The sequence below is a fragment of the Pelophylax lessonae genome (genome assembly GCF_965119305.1).
Source record: "Pelophylax lessonae genome assembly, chromosome: 1".
NCBI lineage: Eukaryota > Metazoa > Chordata > Amphibia > Anura > Ranidae > Pelophylax > Pelophylax lessonae.
This window is the reverse complement of record NC_138768.1, coordinates 512414363-512441377: the sequence shown is the minus strand read 5'-3', so window position 1 is coordinate 512441377 and position 27015 is coordinate 512414363. Positions and strand designations below refer to the sequence as shown.

Here is a 27015-nt window from a genome sequence, read left to right as displayed (position 1 = left end):
CCAAAGCCCCTCCCTGTAGCCGTCACCCTAGCTTCATGATTGCTGACGTGTCCGTGACGTCAACACCCAACGCCCCCTCGTGGTTTTCTACCCCTCTCTCTAAGTTTCTAAACTTTCACTTTACCGAGCGGCCTAACTTACTTCGCCTTCACAACAAATCCGTGCGTTAGCAGCAAACGACAGAGTGAAAATCCCCCTCTAAGCTGCCGGAATCCCCTGTAGCCCCTAGCAACGGTGGGACGGGTAAACTGCAGCCGACCAACCAACGTGCCGTACGCGGTGATGTCAAGGTCTGCGCAAGCGCGCATTTCCCTACGCGGCGGCGCGTGACGTCATTTGCGGTGGTGGTGGGTACACGACCTGAAGCGGCTGACTCCCTGTGCCCGCGTTTGGCGAAGTGTGGGCGGCCTTTTGAGTTTGCGGAGCACCGGTGTGGTAAAGTCCCGTCCGGAAGAGATTTCTGTGAGGCCCAGACGTTTTGTCCTTTGGTCCATCATGAGCGTGGAGGCGTACGGGCCCAGCTCGCAGACCCTCACATTCCTTGACACGGAGGAGGCCGAACTGCTGGGGGCCGACACTCAGGGTTCCGAGTTCGAGTTTACCGACTTCACCTTACCCAGCCAAACTCAGACCCAAGGGCAGACTCAGAGCCAGCTGGACGGACAGGTAGGCCCGAGCGCGCTTCCGGTATTCGGCTTTGGGGAGGGAGGGAAGGCCTGGCGTGTCACCTGCGCGCCTCTGACAGCAGCAATGCTCAGGCTGGAGGGGCACGGGCGGCCTGTCATTGCCATGTGCCTCGTCTGCTTGTTTACTCACTGCAGGATATCTATAGCTGGGGTTATTATGCTTTCTCGGTATCCTAGGGACAGCTCGTTCAGCACTCACTTTAAATGTATTTATTTTATCTACGGATATTGTATTTTGTAACCTTTTGGCCACTTCTACACAGGGCGAACTCTGCCTGCTCACCGGGGCAATCTGTCCACTGAGCAGGCTGATCACTGTTCCTTGTCCGCTCTACACAGCCTGCTGTTCTCTATGGGGTGGTCAGATGGAAACTGGCCGCCTATCCTTTTCCATCTGACATCTGATCCGCCAGACGGAGACCTGTTCGTTTTTAGTGTACAGGATTAGATGTCGGTGGGTCTAGAGTAGAGATCGACCCATTATCGGCAAAGCCGATATGCACTTTCCCCAATATATCGGAATCGGCCACCAAGGTGCTTGTACCGGAGTGATGCCTGTAGCTAGAGGAATCGCTCCGGTACTGGTGTTCCGTGAAAAAACCGTACCCGTGAGAAATGCATACCCTCGTCACTTCCGGTGCACCTACGTCAGCACCTAACTCATTGAACAGCTGAGGGCCTGACAAGTGCGCATGCTCGGAGGGTATGGATTTATCACGGTAGTGTGTGTAACGTTACACTTGCGGCGGTTACATTAAAACATCTTGGCTGCAATATGAGTCATCTCCGCTCCTTCCCCTGTCCCTTCCCTGATCTCGGCTAGTAAATATAAAGCGGATCACGGAGCCGAGATCTCCGTCATTTAGATTTCATACACCTTCCGCCGCTTTTACATTTACTAGCCGAGATCAGGGATAGGAGTGGAGATGACTCACGTTGCAGCCCAGCTGTTTTAATGTAACCGCTGCAAGTGTAACGTTACACACACTACCATCATAAAACCATACCCTCCGTGCATGCGCACTTGTCAGGCCCTCGGCTGTTCAATGACATATCCGGGGCTGTGAGCACGCGCACTGCTACGCTGCTCAGCTGTTCCTGACAGGAAGTGACGTGGGTATGGATTTCTCACGGGGTATGGTTTTCTAACGTTACAACGGCATCCATAGCCGACGGTCGGCTGTCTTGTAATGACAACTGATGTAGCTGAGAAGCCACTCAGCTGTCATTACAAGGAGAGGTAGGGGACGTCCCACCAGCCACCTTCCGCAGCTCGCTGGGGTCTCCCGTCCCACCGGGAGACCTGGACAACCAGCCTGCATGGCCGCCGAAGACCCAATCAAAGCCGTTTTCGGCTCTGATCGGGTCTCCATGCAAAAACCCAGAAGCGATGTCATGACATCACTTCCGGGTACTCGGCGCCAGTTTCACAAAAATGACCGCATTCAAAACAGTCAAACTTGGTGTTTTGAATGCTTTTAAGTGCAGAGGAGGGGTTTGGGGTCTTTTAGACCCCCAGATCCCTCCACAAGAGTACCTGTCAAGTAAAAAAAGAAAAGAGAATTTTTTTTTAAATGTACGAAAATATTGGCCGATACCGAAATGCAATGGCCAAAATATCGGTATCGGCAACGAAAAACCGATATGGGTCTATCCCTAGTCTAGAGAGTAATGTATGGTCCAATAAGGTCCGCCTGGGAAACTGATCGGTCCATCAGGGCCCGTTTACACCATACATGCACAAAAACTGATAGGAAGACCACACAGGTTTCACTTGCAGAGACGTCAGTGAACACTAGATTCACATCAGTTTTCACGCGCGTTCCAGCAAGTTTTCATGCATGTTGACAAGGTTTCATGCAGGTCAGTTACGCGCCCTGTACAAAGCAATGTTGATTTCATGTTCGTGTGTACATGTAGCAGATTCCTGCGCAGAATAAAAATCAGCGTGTTGTGGTATGAACAGGACACATAGAAAATTATTGTTTAATTCAAACTGACTTCTCTGCATGGTGTGAAAGGCCACATTCACACCATGTGCAAAGTTGTCAGTTTTAGAGTCGGTTCACACTGGGGCGACATGACTCCTTACTACTTCGTGAGGCGACTTGTCAGTCCCGCGCACCACGACTTCGGAGCGACTTGCAGGGACTTCACATAATGGAAGTCTATGCAAGTCGATCCAAGGTCGCCCCGAAATAGTACAGGACCCTTTTTCTAAGTCGGAGCGACTTGTGTTGCTCCTATTAGAACGGGTCCTGTAGTAGTCAATGGACCGCGACTTGTCAGGCTGACAAGTCGCGCTAATGTGAACCGAGTCTTATCTGTATGTGTTTTGCAAGGGCTCGAAGATGACAATGTTTCTCTATGTGCCCTGTTCACACCACAACATGCTAATTGTTTTCTGTGCAGGAACATGTTTGCAGTTTTCTGCATGAAAAAAACTGATGTGATGTCAACACTGTGGTGTGAACAGGGCACATAACTGACCTGCATGAAAACTGATGTCACACTGATGGTGTACATAAAAACTTACTGAAACGTGTATGAAAACTGATGTAAGTATGTGCTGTTTTCCCCATCGGGTTTCATGCACATATGATGTGAACGAGCCCTTAGTAAACCCATCGATTTAAGTTTCAAAAAGTTATATTCCTGGCATGCCTGAAATGGTAACGGTCCTTTTGCCTGCGCCCTCAACTAAACTGTCAATCCATAGAAATTGCTGGTGCCATAACTGATCACATGTGCAGTACCCTGACAGTTGCAGATAGAGGCCAAGATTTCAGCTTCCTTGGCTGAAAATGATAGGAGGGAATAGTTGGAACGGCTGTCAGTTTTTATTGATGTCTGTGCCTCCGTTCAGGAGATTTACCCTCTGTTTGTCATATTTACCATTATCATTGAAAATGAAAGTAAAAGAGAACCCAGATTTTAGGTTAGCCCCAAAAAAGGGGAAATCTTCCAAAGGGGACACTATTTCCAATGACCTGGGGAGGGGGGAGGGAGAAGAGTCCCTAAAATTGCAGGGATCGCCTCACTTCCTGTTTTGGCAATGGGACAGGAAGTGAAGGTAAATCTCTGCAGTGGGACACAGATGGCGGAAACAAATTTGATAGGGGGTATAATCATCCTTTACTCTATCTAAAATGAAAAGTTTTGCCTATAGTTCTACTTTTAGGGCCTTCTGCACATGGGCATGAGAGTTTTATGGGCTAATTTGTTGCATTTTTTTCTTCCAAAATGACTCTAATGTTGCAAATGTACGCATGTTTGGTGTTGAGGGTACATGCATGCTACTGGGCAAAATATTAATGTATTCTGGCCATTGGAATACGTTTATGCTTGTGAGCTCCTCAAACGCAGCTTTGGTGCATTTTTTTTTATGCCTCTAAAATCTAAAATACCTAGTTTAAAGCGGAGTTCCACCCTGACTGTCCCGGGTGTATTTTTATTAAAAAAAGCTTTCCCAGGGTGGAACTTCGCTTTAAGGTTACATTCATGCTGGCAGTCAGAGCCCGTGCGAATAGTAATGTCTGGAATCAGTTTCCTCCTCCAGCTCTCAGCAACTTTGTGCATCTCCTGACCCTGTTGACTATAACAGGTTGGCGTCCACCGCAGCTATCCGTACAGCCATCCATTACCTGTGATGTTTGCTGTTGGATGCACACAAAGTACATCCAGCAGCGATCACCGCAGGTAATTACTGGCTGTGTAGAAAGATGAGGATAGTTGCATTGGTCAGCGACCTGTCATTATAGTGAACGGTGCCAAGGGCCGCACCGAGCTGCAGAAGGAACTGTTGCTACAATTTGCACCGGCCTTAAAGGATAAGTTTACCTTTTGTAACCTGTTACAGCCATATTGCATTATTGTAGCACTGGCCCCCACACTCCCGATCCCTCATTGTGCCAGCATGTGGGAGATTATCTCCCTGCACCTAGCGGCATCATTCAGAGTTCTGTGAATGGGAGTACTACAAGTACAGACAGTCTTTGCTGCTGTCTGCTTGTAGTGCTCAAGTACCATGGCAATTTGCAATTCCTTTGCAACAAGGCTGCCTTTGGCACCAGGAGATGTTAGTAATAATATGATCCTTACAATTAGGTAAAGGCAAAACTTTTATGTTTTCTATAGAGTGGAACACCTGACACTTTTTTGGAGAGCAAAACAAAAATATCAAACGGGGACAACCAGGCATTGGCTGTTTGGGATCAGGGATTTCCTCACACTTTCTTGTTTTGGCTATGAGACAAAGTGAATGGAAGTCTCTGGAATAATGCACAGATGGCAAAAAACTGACAAGTGTGTTAACCCTCCTTTTACTCTATCCAAAATTGGAAAAAAAAAGAGCCTTTAGTCCTACTCTAACTTTTATTCAGACTTTTGGTGACAGGGTTGCTTTAAAGCTGAATTACAGACCCATAAACTAGCTCAGACGTAAAAATCAACTTTGTGAGCATCAAGTGACTTTGCAAACCCAGTTATTACCTTGTAAAATTGGTAGTGATGTAGCATATAATAGCTATTCATGTTCACCTAGACTTTTTTTTTTGCTGAAGATGTTTTGTAGCTCATCCAAGCCACCGCTGAAAGTGAAACTAAACCTAACTTGAAGAAAACTGTAAGCAGGAAGCTCTTCATTGCAAAGGAGACATGTTATGTCTCTTCTGCAGTATTATACTCTTGCCTATACATACGAACAAATCCTGGCGCTGTAGGACAGATGTTCAGGGGTCCCCAAATAAAGTGGGGTGGACGAGTTGTAACCAAAAAGCCAAACGGCCAAAAGTCATGTCAGGGTTGCAGCCTACCCAAAGCCCAGATCCTGACTGAGAAACAAACTGTACAACAAATAGATGGGTATGTTGGCGCTCCCAAAAACGATGACGATGGGCACTTGTGAGTCACTTGTCTTGAGTAATCAAAATAGCAAGTTTATTTAAAATCAATAAAAATCACTTGAAAAGCTTTAAAATAATAAACGAGGGAATCCACTATGAAAACAGCAAATGTCCAGCAATGAGGCAATACCTTGAAGGAGGACCCAGCAATAGGATGAAGACGCCTGTCCAGGTGAAGAGCCAACTTCCTGCCCCTGAGTCTTTCCATCCTCAAGGCTCTTCACCTGGACAGGCGTCTTCATCCTATTGCTGGGTCCTCCTTCAAGGTATTGCCTCATTGCTGGACATTTGCTGTTTTCATAGTGGATTCCCTCGTTTATTATTTTAAAGCTTTTCAAGTGATTTTTATTGATTTTAAATAAACTTGCTATTTTGATTACTCAAGACAAGTGACTCGCAAGTGCCCATCGTCATCGTTTTTGGGAGCGCCAACATACCCATCTATTTGTTGTACAGTTTATACTCTTGCCTACCTGCTTGCAGTTTTCTGTTAAATGTACACTGAGCTGCGCGTACGCAGCTCCCCATGCATTCCTGGCACAATCTGACTGACTGGATGACATCATCCAACACTGGCCAATAAAGAGACCGAAAATCTAGCACCAGGGGAAATTGTGACAGTTGTCAATGGGGGATCAAAGCGCCACACCCCTGGAATGTTGAGGCAGGTATACTCTGGAGTTTCGTTCTACTTTTACAGTGGAACTTAAAGCGGAGTTCCAGCCATTTCACTCGCCTGTCCAACGGTCCAGCGATGCGGCCGCCCGAAGCCTCGATCCTCTCCCTCGGCGCCGGCATCACTGCTGTGGGCACCCGGCTGTGACAGTTTGCGGCTTCACAGCCGGGTACCCACTGCGCATGCGCGAGTCACGCTGCTCGTCTTGATTGGCCGGCAATCTTCTGGGACCTCTGACATGTCCCAGAAGATTGCAGGGAGGGAGGGGGAGAGGAGAACTTCCGCTCAGGGCGCCGCGACGCTCCGAGTGGGTACCTGTCAAAACTAGGTACCCGCCCCCCCCCCCCCCCCCCCAAAATGACATGCCAAATGTGGCATGTCAGGGGGTTAGAATACCTAAAGCGGAAGTTCCACTTTTGGGTGGAACTCCACTTTAAACAACTGTTTCAACTGTTTACGTTCATGGCTTGCTTTGAATAACTGTCACGTTTACTAGTGTGCTTATGTTAGATCTCATACTGTCAAGCCATCAAATGCCTGGCGTCATTGATAATCACGCGTGCAGATCCATGGCATCCACAGATCAGAGGCTAAGATGCCAACTTCCTTGGCAGTAATGGATAGAAAGGTTAATTTCTGCTTTTAAGTTTCAATGATTGTCAGAAAGATATCCCAGCATTAATAGCCACACCATAAAATAAAACTAAAACTTTTTTTTTTTGTGTTGGATAGAGTGCAGAGGGATTAGAATGCTTGACAGTTTTTATTGCTGATTGTCCTGTTTATCATTTAAAGTGAAAGTAAAAGAAAATCTCAAATTTTGGGAGGTTCCCAGAAAAGTAATAGAGGGGACATCTTCTAATGGGAACACTAGCTCTGGTGACCTGGGGATTTCCTCTCACTTCCCGTTTTGCAGTATGAGAGGAAGTGACATAAAATCTCAATGGGACACAGGTGACAAAAAAAATAAAAAATCTGACTCTGGTTATAACCCTACTCTAAAATGAAAAAAAAGTTTTGCCCCTATAGTTCTACTTTTTCTACGCCTTAATCCATCTACTATCAACTTGAAAATCAGAGTGCCTCAAGTGCAGCCCCCAACACTTCTAGAGGTCCACACTATGGCAGCACATTTTAGTGCATTGCATCAAATTAGGCAATCAAATTTCTTGCTACATTTTTTTTGCAGCATATTGCAATGTGCCTGAAAGAAGTTGGGAGTACATTAACTCCCAGCGTTTGTGGGTGTAATAGCCCCTAACATTGGTGTTATAGGAACCCTCAACATTGGTGTCAGTGAGTGCTATGGGAACCCCCATCATTGGTGTCAGTGAGTGCTATGGGAACCCCCATCATTGGTGTCAGTGAGTGCTATGGGAACCCCCATCATTGGTGTCAGTGAGTGCTATGGGAACCCCCATCATTGGTGTCAGTGAGTGCTATGGGAACCCCCATCATTGGTGTCAGTGAGTGCTATGGGAACCCCCATCATTGGTGTCAGTGAGTGCTATGGGAACCCTCAACATTGGTGTCAGTGAGTGCTATGGGAACCCTCAACATTGGTGTCAGTGAGTGCTATGGGAACCCCCATCATTGGTGTCAGTGAGTGCTATGGGAACCCCCATCATTGGTGTCAGTGAGTGCTATGGGAACCCCCATCATTGGTGTCAGTGAGTGCTATGGGAACCCCCATCATTGGTGTCAGTGAGTGCTATGGGAACCCCCAACATTGGTGTCAGTGAGTGCTATGGGAACCCTCATCATTGGTATCAGTGAGTGCTATGGGAACCCCCATCATTGGTGTCAGTGAGTGCTATGGGAACCCCCATCATTGGTGTCAGTGAGTGCTATGGGAACCCCCATCATTGGTGTCAGTGAGTGCTATGGGAACCCCCATCATTGGTGTCAGTGAGTGCTATGGGAACCCCCATCATTGGTGTCAGTGAGTGCTATGGGAACCCCCATCATTGGTGTCAGTGAGTGCTATGGGAACCCCCATCATTGGTGTCAGTGAGTGCTATGGGAACCCCCATCATTGGTGTCAGTGAGTGCTATGGGAACCCCCATCATTGGTGTCAGTGAGTGCTATGGGAACCCCCATCATTGGTGTCAGTGAGTGCTATGGGAACCCCCATCATTGGTGTCAGTGAGTGCTATGGGAACCCTCATCATTGGTGTCAGTGAGTGCTATGGGAACCCCCATCATTGGTGTCAGTGAGTGCTATGGGAACCCTCATCATTGGTGTCAGTGAGTGCTATGGGAACCCCCATCATTGGTGTCAGTGAGTGCTATGGGAACCCCCATCATTGGTGTCAGTGAGTGCTATGGGAACCCCCATCATTGGTGTCAGTGAGTGCTATGGGAACCCCCATCATTGGTGTCAGTGAGTGCTATGGGAACCCCCATCATTGGTGTCAGTGAGTGCTATGGGAACCCCCATCATTGGTGTCAGTGAGTGCTATGGGAACCCCCATCATTGGTGTCAGTGAGTGCTATGGGAACCCCCATCATTGGTGTCAGTGAGTGCTATGGGAACCCCCATCATTGGTGTCAGTGAGTGCTATGGGAACCCCCATCATTGGTGTCAGTGAGTGCTATGGGAACCCTCAACATTGGTGTCCCCTCCCGCTTTTGTAATGACAATCATGCGGCTGCTCAGACGCATCGATTGTCATTACAAGAAAGCCGGCCGTCTGCTCTAAACAAAGGTACCGGGGTGATGTCTCTAGCTGCAGGCATCACTCGGATACATACAGCCACTTGAAGAAATATCGGCAAGTTTGTGGCTGATACCGATACTTAAAAAGTGAATATTGGCCTCCGATTATCGACCCCACCGATAATCGGTTGATCTCTACAGTCAACCACATAATACTGTACAGAATGCCTCCAGATTGCCATATTGCAGAAATCTGTGCTGCATTTTGAAAATTCAGTTAATTTTCATGAAAGTGAAGTTTACCCTTTAAAGAGGAACCCTGAAGAGGAGGCTGTGTGGCAAAGGGCAAAACTTTTTTTTTTATTTTTTCTTTTCTTTAATTTTGGATGGAGTAAGGAAGGATTATAAAACTTGTCAGTGTTTTTTTTTTTCTTCTTTTAATCCGTGTCCTATTGGGGAGATATCCCTTAGCTTCCTGCCCAATAGCCAAAACAGGAAGTGAAAGAAAACCCTTCCGAAGTCAGGGAATCTGAGTGGGGGCGCTCCCTGCCAGCAGAATAAAAAAGCTTAGAGGGAGTGAGTGCCCCAACCACATCGAGTGTGTGGATAATGGAATTGTTTCATTTTTCTCTATGCCCTGCCTAAGACCCCTGATGTTTTAAAGAGTAGCTGTCAATGCTCAAAGCTGCAAAATTGTTAAAATGTACATTTTATGCCTAAGGATTAAGTAAACCCTCCAAACGTATATTTTGAGAAATTGGACACCCTGGAGAATAAAATTGTGGTAGTTGCAACTTTTTAGGTCCCATAACGTGTTTTGTAAAACCCATGTTTTCAGTAAAAAACAATCTGCAAAGTTAAAGGATAAGTTCACCTTTTTAAAAATAAATGCACTTTTGTTTTTTTGCACGTAGAAAAGAAAAAATGTAAAATAAGTGACTGCATCCAGATGGTAATTAATGTTAATCTAGTACTGCTGCCATCCTATTGAGAAACTCTCAATCAAAAAATGTGCTATAAAAAAAAGACAGCGCTATATGCAAATATTCAGACTATCTCTGCCTAAATCTACATAGTGTCTAATAACTATTATACTGTGAAATCCTGTTCACAACATTAGCACTTTAAAGATGAAGTAAACTGTGCTTGCTTGCTTCTCCTTTTTTGAATATTGTCATACAAGGTATTTTTATTAATTGCACATTATAATGTTCCAACGTGCAATGGATGAAAATACTTTGTATTTTCATTGTATACTTTGTAATTCGCAACTACCTTTTTTTTAGTATTATAAATTATTTCTCCTTTCTGAGAATTGGCTGCGTCATGTTTGGTATTGATTTCTGTTTCCCCTGTGGACGTCATTTCTGCCCTTCCGCGTTTCCCCTAACAAAATCTCACGCATAAGCGATTGCATGCTATCCAAGCCTCTTTCTTGATCACCATTACTACGGCAACCAAGTTCTGCAGTTCTTGGCTGCCATGATTGGTCACAAGGGGAGAAGCAGGAAGCTTAAGGAGGAAGGCACAGTATCGCAAGCCTTCCTAGTTGTACCGTTTAAGAGGAACTGATAGACCCAGCATGCTGTTACGGAAACGGCACACCTAGCGCGCTGTGAATCTAATGACAAACTGCGAATGCGCCAGTGACGTAATAAAAGATTGCTGGGTGGATTGTAACATTATACAAACAAGTAAAATTTAACAGGGAGCGATCGGTAGTAGAGAGTTTACAACCACTTTAATAAAACATTTTATACTGTAAAATTTTTAGATACTATGTAGATTTAAGCAAAGAATCTGAATGCTTGCGTACAGCGCTGTCATTTTTATAGCGCAGGTAAAAAAGTGCATTAAAAAATGTATAGGGATAGATATATTAGATAGATATAGATAGATAATGTATATTCTCATCAGATCTTGGGTGTAATGCAGGGCTTTTGCAGACTCTTTGTAAGCTGTCTGGCCATACAATCAAACAGTTACACACTGACGGGAATCATCCACGAGCTACCAGAGTGCTCAAGAGCGCCGCGGTAGTTCATTGAGACAGCCGCAAAGGCTGCTGGACCTTGTCCTCCCATTCACAGATGAATGATGCGGCCGGTTAGGCGGAGCCCTGCACGGCCATGTTCTTTGCAGATTTGTGACAGAGCGCAGTGGAGGGGAGATCCCTCGCCACATTTGGTAACCCGGGGGGGGGGGGGGGGGGGGGGGATCCTGTGAATTTGTTACACACTGAATATGGGCGTAACATGTAACTAAAGGTGCACTTATACTTTGATTTTAGGGCATATAAACACAATGTCACCCAATTTTTTGGTGTGGATTCATAAAGTAAATACCAAACGCGTCGAGCCTTAAAATTGAGTGCGCCTGTGAAATTGCAGAAATCTGCAATACCCAAAGTTTTCTATAGGCGGGACAAGTTCCTGTGGCTATGGGGAAAAAATCTAGTGGCTTGAGCGAACAGTTGGCTTGAAAAGTGTAGCAGCTGGGAGTGTGTTAAGAAACCCTTGATACCAAACACGCTTTATAAACAATGCTGTGACTAAAGTGATTGTGAGTGCCTGAAATTGGGTTTTGTGTCTGCCTCTTGTAATCTGCTGTTTGGCAATGCCCCATTAGTTGTGGATAGAGCCATTTGTGATCTAGATTCGGGAGTCCTGGTTGGGGTAAGCTGCGAGTCATTTAGTAAGTTCTTATATACCTACTATTTTACTAAAGGAAATTACATTAACCACTTCAGCTCCGGAAGGTTTTACCTCCTTCCTGACCAGAGCACTTTTTTTGCAATTTGACACTGCGCTGCTTTAACTGGTAATTGCATAGTCATGCAACGCTGTACCCAAAATTTGCATCCTTTTTTTTTCCCACAAATAGAGCTTTCCTTTGGTGGCATCTGATCACCACTGGGATTTTTATTTTTTCCGATGTAAACAAAAAAAAAAAAAAAATTTCCTACTTTTTGTTATAAAAAAAATCCAGTAAAATCAACTTTTGTCATACATTTAGGCCAAAATGTATTCAGCCACATGTCTTGGGTAAAAAATTCAATAAGCGTATATTTTTATTGGTTTGCACAAAAGTTATAGTGTCTACAAACTATGGTTACTTGAATTTACGCAGCTTTTAGTTTGACCGTCCTATCTCATTTTTTGAGGTGCTAAAATGGCAGGGCAGTACATACACCCCCACCCCACTAAATTTAAAGGGACTTGGTGTGACAGGTAGGAAAAGCACTTGGTTGTTGACTGTTTGAACCTCTACAAAAAAAAAAAAACTAACTGCAAGTGGAGATCAGGCCTGACTCTAACTGTGGTTTTGTGTGCTGTGTATTGGAAGTGAGTGATCTACTGATACTGCTTGGGTGGGCTGAGCACAGGGGCTAAATGCAAGTGCTGGCAGGTGTCGGGGCTGGTCCTGCTAATGCTACGTTTTTGGAAACCCTATATTATTGGGGACGCTAGCATAGTTCTAATCAGATATTGATCCGTTTAGAAACTATACTAGTAATGAAGTTATATAGTGTGTTAGTGTCACTGGCAATCAAAGGGTTAAAATTGCTGTCTGGGATTGATGCTAGCTGATGCTGGCGCTAACGCGTCTCCTGTGACACTAATACAGTGATTAGAAAAAAATATCTGTACACTGTACTAATGACACTGTGACAGTGAAAGGGTTAACTGCAGGTGGTGGGGGAGATCAGGGAGTTAAAACTTTATTAGGGAATATGTGGTGGTACCCTGCCGCTATACGGAGACTGAAGCTAACTAGCATCACCCGTGACCCTAATACAGTGATCAGAAAAAAAAAAAAATCTGCACACTGCGCTAATGAAACTCTGACAGAGTGAAAGGGCTAACTGGAGTGATCAAGGGGTTAAACGTTGGGTTCAGGGTACCGCCATATATTCTCTAATAAAGGTTTAACCCCTTGATCACCCCAGTAACCCTTTCATTCTGTCACTATATACAGTGTACAGATAATTTACGGTTCACTGTATTGGTGTCAGTGGTGACTCCAAGTAGTGTCAGCTGAAGTTAGTAGTTAGCGTCAGTCCCAGATAGGGAATTGATGGCGGGTACCCTAAACCTATCTGGGACTGACGCTAACTGGCGTCACCAGTGACCCCAAAACAGTGATCAGTAAATTATCTGTAAACTGTATAAAGTGAAAGGTTTACTGGGGGGAGGGGGGTAAAAAATGTGCTTATGTGTACTGGTCAGCGTAGTGCTTGTGTACTCACTAATATGCTCTTTCCTCGCTCCCTGGACCCAAAAATTGCTGTAGGAGGGGAGATTGCATAATTTCCTGTGCCTGTGTTTACATTGCACAGGAGGTTGTTTCATTGGTAAGAACCGATCAGCAGGTCCAGGCCATAAATCATTAGCCTGGACCTGATGACTAATCAGTTATAAAACAAATCAGATTGCAGCGGGGACAGTGGACGCCAATCACGTACCTGTATGTGATTTTGTGCAGCCGGTTGGCCCTGGTGCAGTAAATGTACGTGGTGTTGTCCAGAACTGGTTGGATCCTATTAGTTGCCAAGCCACTTCTCTCTGGTAACCAGTTTGCCAGGATGTGAACAAGTAATGTCCCTTCCCTGTTTCGGGATGCTGTAATGTTTAGTTTTGTTAGAAATTTTGGTGTTGAAACCAAAAATGAATTTTTAAAAAATATATAGATTTTTATATATCATTGTATTCGACTTTTTAATTAATATGAATTTAAATGAATTTGTCGGCTGGTTTTGGCATCTTTAGCTCAAAAAAAAAAAAAAATGCATTCCTTTAAATTCTATTCATGTTTTCGCACTGGTCCATTGCGCTTCCGTTGTGGTTTTTAAAAATCCTGCTTGCTGCATTTTTGGTCAGTTAAAAAAAAAAACTGCACCAAAAACGCACCTCTCTGTTGAAATGCATTGTAAGCGTAGCAAGAAGGCATCAATAGCGCACCAGTGTTATGTTTTTGATGCCCTATCAAAAACACACAGAGAACACTAAGCAGAGTAAAATCGTGGTAAAATCATTTAAAAATCGCATGCGCTTTTTTTGGCGCCGTTGTCGGCACCTTTTTCTCTTATCGGCAAATATGTTAACATATCTCCCGATATTTTTTGGCTGCCGAAATTTCCGTGCATCTCGTGTTGGCAGTGAAGTGAAAATGAGGATGTAAGCTTTGGACTTGGCACCTTCACAAACAAGCCAGGAATGTTGCTACCTACTTTTTCCTGTCGGGTCTTATAAATATTGATAACCAAAGGTTCTATCTGAACAGACTTGGGCCCCTTTCACATAGGCGGTGCGCCCAGGGGACTCCGTTTTTCTCAGCGGGGATCGATCTACCGATCCCCGCTGAGCAGGCGGGTGACAGGCGGAGCTGTCAGATCGGATGATAACAGCCAGCATGTCTGTTTTCATCCAATCTTATCCGATCCTCCAGACGGATGGGAATCGGGGTTTCCATCCGTCCGGATTTCACGTATTAGACAGCAGCGGGTCTCAGCTGACATACGTGATCCCTGATGACGTCATACGCTGGATGACGAAATGTGTCGGGTCCCCGTACTACGCCCTACGTCACTTCCGGTTCCTTGGAACGCAAACCGGCCGCGGCGCAACTAGAAGCTGTTCCTTGTTTACCTTGATGTAAGTGGCTCCATTTTTTCGATTTAAAACCTGACAATACATACTGCACCATGAAGTCCTTTTGTTTTCTATGATCGGTGTGTGCGTGGCTTGAGTGGAGGCATCGGAGAAAAAAGCTCACCAGTCCTTTTATAGCAAAGAGATTACCGAGGTATTATACGAGCGGGGGACTGTATCCCACCCATACCGGGATCCTTTTTACATCCTACCGCTTACCAGTGCTAGAGCCCAAGGGGCCATCCGGTAAGTGTGTGGAACATCTGGTGACGGATTTTCTTCCTATCCTGCCTAAAGGATGCATTTCTTTTGAGCACCAAGCACTTTAAAACACTGGAACTGATTTGCTGCATAAATCGCACCTGCAATTTTAAATATAAGGACTATCATTTTATGCTTTATATGAAATATTTCATTGAATATTTATAATTATATAGACACTTTCTTTGCACTGTCACTTTATAACATTATTTATACCATTTTGATTGCGGTATATATCATACATATTTGCACTGTCACTTTATGATATATTATTTATTTCCGATAAATTTTTGAGGATTTTTGATTCACTATAGAACCTGTACACAGGTGTGAGCGCTGTCCCCCCCCCCCCCCCCTTTTTGCTTTACTATTCACTAACACATGTTTTGCGACTAGCATCTCATAAAAATTGTGGTGATTTGTTACACTCATTTACCTAGGCGCGGTCACGTGACTAATTATTAGTCACTTATTTTGTTCTCAGCTGACATACGCTGCTCCATAGGGCTGCATGGAGCATCCGATCAGGTCTGTCTGAAAAACTGACAGACGGACGGGATCGTAAAGCCTGTGTGAAAGGGGCCATTTAAGGTGCCTCTTGATATCCTTATTTTTTTCCCCTGTGTGCAACTCATTTAGGTTTACTTTTGCTAGTGGCTTCTGAGCCCTGCCGTGCTCATTGCCACTGCTCTTCCTTATTTTAGGAGAGCCATTAAATCTCTGCGGCCCAGTTGTCAGAGGGCCATACTGGAGGCGCTATATAATTTTCTAGTTGACCGCCACTGCACTACATCATTGGTTGCATTCGTTTTGCAGTATAGAGACAGGCTCATAGTGATGGTTTGGATGACTGCTTCAAGGCAATTTTATAGCATTTTCAACATATTTTGTATTTATTTATTTTTTTTTTAAATAAAAGTAATTTACCAATTGTTAGGTTGGAATAGTGGGGACATTTTTCCAAGGTTCCTGTGAAAAATGTGATAAAGTGAATATCCCTACATTGGGGAGAAATCTTCTTGCTACCTGTGTAGCCTAAAAGACAAAGTGGCTATAAATTAGCAACTTCAAGACCTTTAGTGCTGTAATATTTTGGCAGTTACCCATGCAATGCAATTTCTAATCTATTTTTTTTTTTTTTGGCGGTATTTAAAGCGGAGTTCCAGCCATCAACTCACCTGTCCAACGATGCGGCCGCCCGAAGCCTCGATCCTCTCCCTCGGCGCCGGCATCACTGCTGTGGGAACCCGGCTGTGACAGTTTGCGGCTTCACAGCCGGGTACCCACTGCGCATGCGCGAGTCGCGCTGCGCGTCTTGATTGGCTAGCAATCTTCTGGGACCTCTGACTTGTCCCAGAAGATGAGAGGGAGAGGAGAACTTCCGTTCAGGGCGCCGCGGCGCTCCAAGCGGAAGTGGGAGCGGGTACCTGTCAAAACTAGGTACCCGCTCCCCCCCCAAAAAAATGACATGCCAAATGTGGCATGTCAGGGGGTCAGGACTCCCTAAAGCAGAAGTTCCACTTTTGGGTGGAACTCCGCTTTAATAACCCCTGGGGTTTTTACATCCTAATAGTGCAGGACACTGGCAGAAGATTCATAAACCATGGGTTATAGCCATGTACGTTCAGGTGATTGAACACTGGCAAAGCATTGGAGGACATGCCCTGGGGTGCCGTCCTTGTAACTCTACCTCACTTTTGTGCTAGTGTTTGAAAACGATTGACCTTTTCTACTTTACAGAGAAAATCACCCTATAGCTTGACTAGATTATTACTTTTTCTTTATTTTTTCTTCTGATTCTTAAAGGGTAAGTCCAGTCAAAACCTAACGCTAATCCTTCTCTGTGCCACATTCTAAGACTATTCTTTCTAACTCTGTAAAGCAAAAATCACTATACCTGCCTTTTCTGCACCCGATCTGGTCAGACACTGAGCTGTCAGCGGCGGCCTCATCATAGAGGCGGGCGCAGGAAAGGTACTCTACAAAGGAAGCCCCATAGTAACTCTGGGTGACGTCACTAATTCATTTCACAGCCGTTGTCGGTCCTCTCCTGCACAGAGCTTACATAGCTGGAGACCGGATTGGGTGTAGAAAGGGTAGGTACAGGGATTTTTGCTTTACAGGGTTAGATAGAATAGTCTTAGATTGTGGAAGAGAGCTTGTTTAGCGTTCTTTAGGTTTTGACCGGACTTATCCTTTAGGTCAAACCCTCACTGCCTTCTAATGGCAGCAAATAGGCAGTAGATCTGGATTGGTGTAAGCTCTGTAAAATCTTGGGAGCTGTTCCTAGACCCCACAATATAAGGATAGCCTTTAAAGTTGCTTCTGGCACTGGATTCTGTGTGTGCACACAGCTAACACATGGTATACAGTGGTGATGGCTGCAGGGTGCCATGCAAGTCCAGGGCCATGGTCCATTGCTATAGAACCTAGTCCCTGGAGACCCCTTTGGGGAGTATGCCCATGGTGATGGGCAAAGCCTGAACTTTATTTACAGTCGAACTTCGTGGACAGATAAGACAGGGTCACCCTGTATCTGACTGATATTTTAAAAAGGTGGGGCTAGGCTTGGAACGTATTCGCTTCACAACATAAACTTTTCAAGCTTAGAACTAAAATGTAAACGCTCAGACTCAGGTAGATGGCCATGTATTACATCACACTAGGGCTGCAAATAATGATGATTTTCATAATCGATTAGTTGGCTGACTTATTGTTTTTGATTAATCAGATAAAAAAAAAAAAAAACTGTGGCATATAATTTGGTTATTATGTAAAGTTTAAAAAAAGACATATTTTATTCTTGAATATCTTTATACAGTGGTAAATACAAATAACCAGCTATATCGTGAGAAACTATATACCTATGCTCAAATCCCAATAGCTTGTACATGTATTTAAACGATCAGGCGCTAAAGGGCGTGACCACATATTAATCCAAATTCGGGATGAAATACATGTAAACTAAATATCCCAGTTTTTCATTGTATAGTTTGTTGGAAAGGGTGCTCTGATACTAAAACCGATACCTTTTTTGGGATTCAGTTGGCTTGCATTGAGTTCTGTTAAATTGCTGCGGCACTTACCTGCGGCTTTAAAATCACGCTGTGAGCAATTTCAAAGCCACAGAAGAACTGTTCTTCAGATTTATAAAAAAAAACAGTAATTTTTCATTAGTCTAATAAAAAAAAAAAAACTGTCGCAATTTTTAAAATGGGTATTGGTAGTTTATATCGGGGTAATTTATATCGGGGAGTACTTGAGAAAGTTTCAGTACTTGTACTTCCTCTTCTGGGGTTGCCCTTTCGGTGCTTCTTGCTCCTCCTCTCCTAAGAGTGCCACTATAGCACACGGCTAATCACAGGCAGTGAGACATTTTCCGATCCGCAGCTGCACTGATCGGGAAATGTCTCACGGCCTGTGATTAGCCGTGTGCAGTGTTGGCTTCCTGGCGGGATCCTGAACACGCCCGAGCCCAGCTCTAATGGAGGGTGTACTGAGCTGTATGTGTGCTGCACTGTATTTCCTGATATATAAACAGATAATGCAATCTGTATGCAGGCCAACTAATCGATTTATGAAAATGGAGGACAACTATTTTCATAATCTATTGTTTCAGCCCTACATCACACCACTGGTCACATACTTTAACACCACTTCTACCTACAACCCTTTATAAGATACTCGGGTGCTTCATCACAAGTATTCCTTACAGCATGGTCTACACCTGGGTTACCGTATATTTCTTACGAACACACTTAACTTATACTCTTCACCCTGTTCTGTGCGTACCCCACAAGGTAATGCCCTCACTTGTAGCTGTGGTGATCAGGGGGAAGGGAGCCAATTCAGAATCACAGGCACACAGTCACAAAAACCTGCCAAACCAACACTCACCCTCAGTGGTGATGTGTGTCTTGGACCAGAGCAAGAACTGGCTTTAACACCTGTCTCCGCATCCAGTCTAAGCTCTTTTTAAGGCATGCTAAATCTTCTTGAAAACAAAACAGAATTCTCTATCTGGATCCCATTTCCTTGGACAGATTAGTGCCTTAATACAGCCATCTTTGTATAGGGCCCAAAAATGCAACACCACTTTTACTCCTGTTTCTCAGCTGGAGTCCGATCCTGACATGCTAGTCCTAGAGGATGCAGACACGGAAAGAAATGAACGAAGAGGACCTGGACTAGGACAATTAACAAACATGACCCTGTATTTCAGGATTGTGTTACCCAGCAATTGCATTCTGCTCTGCTGTTCTGTGTAGATACCCTCGAACCTGCCATGAGACAAATTTGAATGTCTCTAATCTCCGTTCACATTCACAGAATCTTATCTGAGGTTGCCTGCAAAAAGGTGCTCAATTGTATGCCTTTCCAAGGAAGGCATCTGTTCAAGGCAATTAACCAGTTTATCAAAGGACTTCAACTTCAAAATCTAAACTCAGTCCTTCCTTTTGGTGCACGTCTTGGCCCACCAAAGCCAGAATGAATGCCTTCCCCAAAACACTTCATAATAAAGGCGCACCCTTACTCCTGAGTGGGGGGGGGGGGGGCGTCTGTAACTGTTTGCGCCTCTGGGTCACAGATGTTCCATACCGGAGAGTTGAATTGGTGGTTTCAACCAGAGTTCAAAACTCTATCACTTGACTGTTTTCTTCTTTTAGATCAACCAAAAGGCTGTCCAAGGACAGTTGGATATGCAGAATGCCCTGCACCGCCACTTATCCCAGGGAGTTGTTGTACCAGTACAGGTACAAGACGGGTTGAAAAGATTTTTCTCAGACCTGTTCATGGTACCAAAGCCCAACAGAGGGTAGTCCTCCTATATTCTGCTTTTAAAAACCTTTAAAGTGGAATTAAAAAAATGTGTAAGTTCTTTTTGTCTCCTAGGGCTGCACAGCATGTTGGCACATTATTTCAGACATGCAAATAAAGCCCTCCAGCACTGCACTGTCAGCGCTCTAGCTGGTCCTGGGCACTTCATTCTCTCCCTGTCTTCCTTCCAGGTTTTCTCTGTTCAGCCACTTTAATGGCCAGGCTCAAGCACATGGAAGCACCGGCACAGCTGTAAATGTATTGTTCTGTCATAAAAAAAAATCTGCCTTTTTTAAACGTGTGTGTGTGTGTGTTTTTTATTTGAGTGCGTTTTTAACAAATGCCCATCTACGTCGCCACATCAGCACTTTCTGCCCTTTGCATTGGCAGATAACCACTTAGTTTGTTGCTGTGCCCTTTTGTTCAATCCTTTGCTCCCAGAGTGTTTACAAAAGTCTTAGCACCTCTGCTTGCTCTGCTCACAACGTGGGGTATTCTAACCAAAAATGTCTTCTATACAATTTGGCCGGGTGATCAAGTTCAACAAATCTGGTCTCCAGCCTTCCCTTTGCCCTAAATACTTGGGTCTGATCCTCAACCTATCCCAAGCAAATTTCTTTCTACCTGAAAAGTTAATTCTCTAAGAGCACATGCACGAGAATTGAGATCCAAGAGATGTCCTACGTTGGAAATTCTCCACGAGTTCTAGGCCTAACCGTAGCCTCTTTCAAAGCAGTACCATTCATTCCCCCCCCCCCCCCCCCCCAAAAGAAAAAACCTTCATAAACTCTCCAACAAAATATTTAGTTGGTCTAGAACAAGTAGGCTCTTTCTCTTGCTGGTGCTCCGGTCTATCCAAACAAGGAACTCCCTATATCTTTCCTTATTGGAAATTTACCACAGATGCAAGTCTCAGGCTGGAGAGAAGTGTTTGAATTCCTAACAGTCCAATGAACATGGTTATTGGGGGACACCACACTTCCCATCAACCTCTTGGTGCTCCAGAGTTCAGGTTGGCCCTGCAGCACTGGACCCTATTTCTGAAATGGCATCCAATCCGGGTGCAGGCAGACAATGTCACGATGGTTGCCTACGTCAGTCAGCAAGGGGTCACCAGGAATCTGGCTGCCTTGAAGGAAGAAAACCTGACCGTATTTCCGTCCAGCGATTTCTGCAGTCCACATCCGAATGGCCACAGAGCAGCGGCTCGGCTCCAGTGCCCCCATAGCAAGCTGTTTACTCTGGGGGCACTCTGCTGGAGGGAGAGACCTGAGAAGAGGATCTGGGCTGCTCTGTGCAAAACCATTTCACAGAGCAAATAAATATAACATGTTTGTTATTTGTGTACAATAAAAACAATACTTCAATATCACTTAAAGATACCAGAGTTGATTTAGGTGTGTGATTCCTGCCTCGCTAAAAGGAAGAAAAGCCTCTTTCAGGAAAATATATTCTCTTTGCTCAAGATGTATTTTGTATGAAGTCATCCTTACAGTACCCTCTGCTTTTTTGGGATCTTACTTCTTCCTCCTTGCCCTGCAGAAACCATCCTTTGAACCTATCAAAGATATCCCCCTGGAGGTTCTCCTATGCCAAGTAGTCTTTTTGGTCACTGTCACATCTGCCAGATGTTTCTGAGCTGTGGTCCCTTACTTTGTGAGCCTTTTGTCATACTTCGCAATGACAAGGTTGTCTTGTGCCCAAGGCCATCCTTTTTTTCTGAAGTGATTTTAGCATTTAGCACATTGTCCTCCCATCATTAAACCTTGCTCCTAAGCATCAAAAGGAAATCTCTTTACATTGCCTGGTCATGGAGCCAATAGACTATAATTCAACGCTACTGCTCCAATAAGATGAACAAATTCCCTCTTTATCCTGTTCTCTGGACCTCGCAAGGGACACCTTGCTTCAAAGTCCACCATAGCATGATGGATACGAAATCTAATTGTAAGAGCTGACATTCCCAAAGAGATCTCCTGTGGGTTTGTGCCCATTTTGCCAGATCTGTGGATGGTTCATGAGCATTTCATCACCAAGCCTCTGTAGCCCAGTTGTGTAAGGCTGCCATTTTACTTTCAATTCTTTTGCAGCTTTTGATGGCAAGATTTTTGCAGCAGCTCTGAGGTAGGGTCTTCTGGCCCTTATTGGACCTTTTTGGCACAGTTCTGTTTTGGCCTCATTGTTGCCCACCCTTTATTCATTGCTTGGGGACGTCCCTTGGTGTGTCTTTTCTGCCTGTGTCCTGTACAATAAAAGATGAGAGGAATTTTGACTTGCCTGTAAATTCTATGTCTTGGAGTACAGTACAGGACGCCCCTCCCTCCATTCCCTCCATTGCTTTTACAAAACTGAGGACTCAACCGAATAGGGCAGGCATCCAGGAAGCATGTGCTCAGTGTCTCGTCACGTTAAGGTACACGCTTATAACCCATGAATGATTTGTTTTTTAAAAATGAGTTTCAAAGCAGAGTTCTGGTCCCCCAAATACTTTTTTTTTTTTTTTTTTTCTTTTTTTCAATCCCTCCTCCATTCATTTTTTGAACCTTTACAGCAACATTCAGAACATGTCATGTGTGCTCCTTGTAGTTTGGTAAAATATTAGATTGCTTACCAGATCTCGGAAACAGGCTGGTTCCATGTTAGCTGTGGGCATCTGAAGCCCTCTGCTTTTGATTTTTGGGATTCGGTGCAGCTGGTTACCCAGCATGCACCCCACCATCTCGCGCTTGCGCAGCATTTCCACTGCGCAGTGCTCTCTTCCTGACAGGTTGCCATAACAATGGCAGTGTTGGTGGAAGTTTCTGCCCCGTTGCTATAGCAACCTGACAGGTCATCCTGGTCCTTCCGTTCGTGTCATTTCCAGTCTTGAAATAACGTGAGATTTCGTCAGTTGGCAATTCGCATAGACTCCTGGGATACATGAAGCCGCTATACCAGTAGTACTTGCAAATCGCCTAGTGACGTAGTAAAAGGTATTCCAAATTGACATTCTCAATGGCCATAAGATACATTGCACATATAAATAAAATGGGTGGAACTCCGCTTGAATTTTGTCAGTTCTCCATGTGTGCTAGCCCTAATTCTATAGTGGCTTCTGGAGCCTTAGAAAATTGTCAGCTTTAGAAATTCCTGATGTGGCTTCATATTGCACTGGAAACTACCACTCTGGATTGAAAGCTCATTTGGAACAACTCTAGCTACAGCTACCAGAGAAATGCAAAGCATTTTTATCTTCAGCTTCACTACAGGTTTGTCTTTAAACAGAAGTTCTGGGAATTAACCACTTAAGCCCCGGAGGATTTTCCTGCTAAACGACCAGGGGGTATTTTGCGATTCGGCACTGCGTGACTTTTAACAGACAATTGCGTGGTCGTGCGACGCTGTACCTAAACGAATTTGACGTCCTTTTTTTCCCACAAACAGAGCTTTCTTTTGGTGGTATTTGATCACCTGTGCGCTTTTTACTTTTTGCGCTATAAACAAAAAAAGAGCGTAAATTTTGCAAAAATAACAATATTTTTCACATTTTTTTATATGAAATTCCCCCCCAAAAAAATGTAAAAATCAAAATTTTTTAACATTTTCGGCCAATTTGTTTTATCCTACCTATGTTTGGTAAAAAAAATAGCAAAAAGCGTATTTTGATTGGTTTGCGCAAAAGTTATCGCGTTTACTAACAAAGGGAAAGATTTTTGTCATTTTTGTTTTTTTTTTTTTTAACGCGTAATGGCGGCGATCTGCGATTTTTTTTTTTTTTTTTTTTTTTTTTTTGCAGTACTGCGACATTGGGGCGGACAGATCGGACCCTTGACTGACATTTTTGACACTTTTGGGGTTACCAGTGACATTTCTACAGTAATCAGTGCTATACATATGCACTGTTACTGTAAAAATACACTGGTAGTGAAGGGGTTAACTTTATTTGGGAGGGAGGGGCTGTGTGTGTCCCTAAGGGCGTGCTTTCTACTGTGATTGGCTGTGGCTTGAGGTGTAAGGACACTGATCAACGGATCTACATAGTAGATCCGTCTGATCAGTGTTTTTACACCGAGGAGAATGACAGGTGGCTTGTTAACACAAGCCGCCTGACTTTCTCCCTCTCCCCCGACGATCGCCGAGTGACCGGCGGACGTCGGGTCCGCCAGTCACACGCGCGGGGGGGGGGGGGGGGGGGGGGGGGTTAATGACCGCGCTGGAGCGCGCCCGCTCCCCAGACCCTCCCAGGCTAGTGACGTTAATTAACGTCACTCTGCCTGGCAGGGGCTGACCGCCGCAGTAAATTTACTTGCGGCGGTCAGCAAGCGGTTAAGGCACTTGCCTTACCAGGCATCCAGCCGTGTCCCAGCTCGAGCCGATTCTTCAATCAGGTGCTGGCGCTGCCATCCTAACTAAATTGGCAGTAAAGCCTTGGGGCGAACTGAGCTGGAAGTGGGAGCGAGTACCTGTTAAACCAATAGATTGTGGTTGATTACAATTATTACAATTGTTACAATCATGGTTGATTACAATTCTCATTCAAGCCCCATGATTGGTCTTGTTCTGTGACTGTTCATGAGGTCTACTTCTTTAGAGAACATTTCTCTTTAAAAGATATTGCTAGTACAACTAAGAAACTGCAATTCAGCTATGCTAACAAAGGATGTGAACATTTGCATATGTTCCCGAAATGCTGTGTTTTTGTTTTTCTATGTTTACCTGAACATTTAATTCTTGAACATAAAATCTGTAACAAACCCTTTACATTTTTTTCATTTTAATCATAACTAGTTTAAAACGAATTGAAGTTTGATTTTCTTTTAATTTTGTTGTAGGTCAATGGTCCTGAGGGAATACTACAGAATGGTACAGTAGACGATGGAGTGGGAAAAGCAAGCCAGTTACTGGGTGAGCTAAATTTTGAAGAAGATGAAGAAGATACGTATTATACAAAAGATCTCCCTTTACATGCTTGCAGGTGGGTCTTTATATGCATAAGTTCTTATAGAGTCTAAATTCTGTGGTAAGTTTCTTTCAGCAGGACTTTTACCAGGTTCTGTAAAGGTTAATGGATAGAAGACAATCCGCAACTCCTGTTGTGAACGAGGCTGTTATGGCTGAAATGCATTAACATCTGCTGTTTATTTTCATCTTTTTTATGGAGCTATAATAACTTTGGACTTTTTTAAAAGCATCTAAGGAGTTGCGGTTTGTCTTCTATTTACTTAATTGGCAGCTGAGCGACTGCACATCCTTCACCTGACAGCTCAGGGGATCTCTGCATATTCTGGGTTAGTAGCACCTTTTCTTTCTTCTGGAAAGGTTAACCTGTATCTTATATTCTATAAGGGCTTAACCTTTTCACTGCCAGACTCATTTTTTTTTGCACATGCTTAAAAAATGTTAGGTCTGAAGATTAAATAAAACCCCTAAACATCATATCTTTTCTGAAAAAGCAAACGCCCTAGAGAATAAAATAGTGGTAGTTCTAAATTTGTCACTTGATATTACTGCAAAGGTAAAATATAAAAGACGAGGTTGCACCAAGTAAATAGATACCCAACATGTCAAACCTTAAATTTTGTGTGCGCCCACGAAATGGCGACAAACTTCAGTACCCTATATTTTCTATAGGTGACACTTAAAAAAAAAAAAAAAAAAACCCTATAGGTCATTCGTTTAGTGTTAGAGGAGGTCTTGTGCTAGAACTATTGCTCTTAATAGCACTTGCAGTTTACATCATTCAAATCTTCTGGCTCCTGTTCTTGGTGTTGCTTTTTCTCAGGAGAGCTTTAAGTTGACAGCCTCCAGTCATCTTAGCTTTGTGAAGGAATGGGAAGGAGGAGGGGAGTGCCTTGCCATCCTAGGCACTGTTTGTAGAGATGGACGCAGTAAAGGGGACCCAGCTCTTGCCCCTGCATGCAAGGGTGGCTCCATAGCACACTGCAAGAGGAAGGAATCGCCCTCATACAGGAAACCCGGGACAACGGTCATGGCATCAGCTTGCATTTGGAATATAGGCAAGGATTGAAAGATGAAGAAGCTGCCTACTCAGTAATTTGGCTGCCACAAATGCCTAAAAACTGTGGGTTTATTGTCTTTTTAAAGTATTCACTTTTTAGGCTTTCTTTAATTTAGCACCTGGTGATCCTGCTAGTGAGTGTTTTTATAACTGAACAACCTTTCCTCCAGATGTACGAGTTAGAGGGTTGAGACAAACCTTTTAACACTGACGGGTGCTTCCAATGACCAGCTCTTAATTATGTTCCCAAAAGGAACGAAACCTGCTGTAACTGCTTCAAAAGGGTTAGCTGGATTTTGGCTTCAATTTCTTAGTGTGTCTAAGTCTGCTAATGCATCCAACACTCCCTCCCCCCTGCAGACTGGCAATGGTGACAATGCTGTTGTCTATAGGGATTTCTGTTGCTTCTTCATCCGTAGTGTAGACCCCCTAATACAGGAGGTGTTACTGGCCACAGATCAGGTGAAAAGTGGGAAAAGCCTAAAAAAAAAAAAACTAATGCAGCCACCACCACATTGAATGATTGGTAAGCTGTAATGATTACATTTTTGGTTTTGGGTTTAATCTTGCTTTAAGATATATTTACCTTTTTTACCTCCGGGTATGGAAGAACACCACATGGCCCATCTGAGGATTGTGCCTCCACAATTCATCACTAAGTGGCTAGCAACCACTCATCGAGCTGGTTCAGTGTCATGAAGGGAATGCTAAGGGCAGCTATGAATTTAGTCCTCATGCTCCATATTGTAAAGTGATTGTCCAATATGGGCAAAGTACTGGTCCACATTAAAGTGAACTTGCGCTTTGCTAATACAAAGAGAAGCAAAATGTTCACTTAACTGAAACCTCCTCAGCAGCATGTATGCTTTCATATTCATAGATGTATATATATGGTATATTCAGCATGCAAGGTTTGCAGACTTAGTGTGCATTAAAAAGGGTATCTACTCCATTTTACACTGTGCAGGTGTACATGAAACAATTGATGCTGTCTTTTAAAGGCAAAGGGTAGTTACACCAAATATTTGATTTTGGATTTTTCTTCTATTGGTTAATTTTGTAAATTTATAAAAATAATGTGGTTGTAAACCCCCCAGGTAGTGTTTGTACCTATAGGTAAGCCTAAAAGGCTTACCTATAGGTACTGTAAATATCTTCTAAACTTGCAGTGTTTAGGTGATATTTACATTGCGTGCAGCCGATGATGACTACATCGGCGCGTGCGCTCTGAAGGAACGGCCCTGTGCAGTGAACGGTATCATGCACAGGAGGGACGTCATGGCGGCTCCGGCCAATCAGACTGCCGGCTGACGTGAACCCGGAAGTAAGATGGCTGAACATGTCGGCTGTGTTACCCGTGA

At 44.2% G+C, this 27015-nt stretch overlaps 1 protein-coding gene across 1 annotated transcript in view; it reads left to right on the top strand.

The window, feature by feature from the left end:
- Nucleotides 1–212: 212 nt before the first annotated feature.
- The window catches only part of UPF1 (UPF1 RNA helicase and ATPase), a 117846-nt gene continuing 91043 nt past the window's right edge, over nt 213–27015 (top strand). The window contains exons 1-2 of the mRNA XM_082263597.1: nt 213–666; nt 24468–24610. Coding sequence (XP_082119723.1) covers nt 496–666; nt 24468–24610 — 314 coding nt within the window. The 5' untranslated portion in view covers nt 213–495. The remainder of the gene's footprint in view (nt 667–24467; nt 24611–27015) is intronic.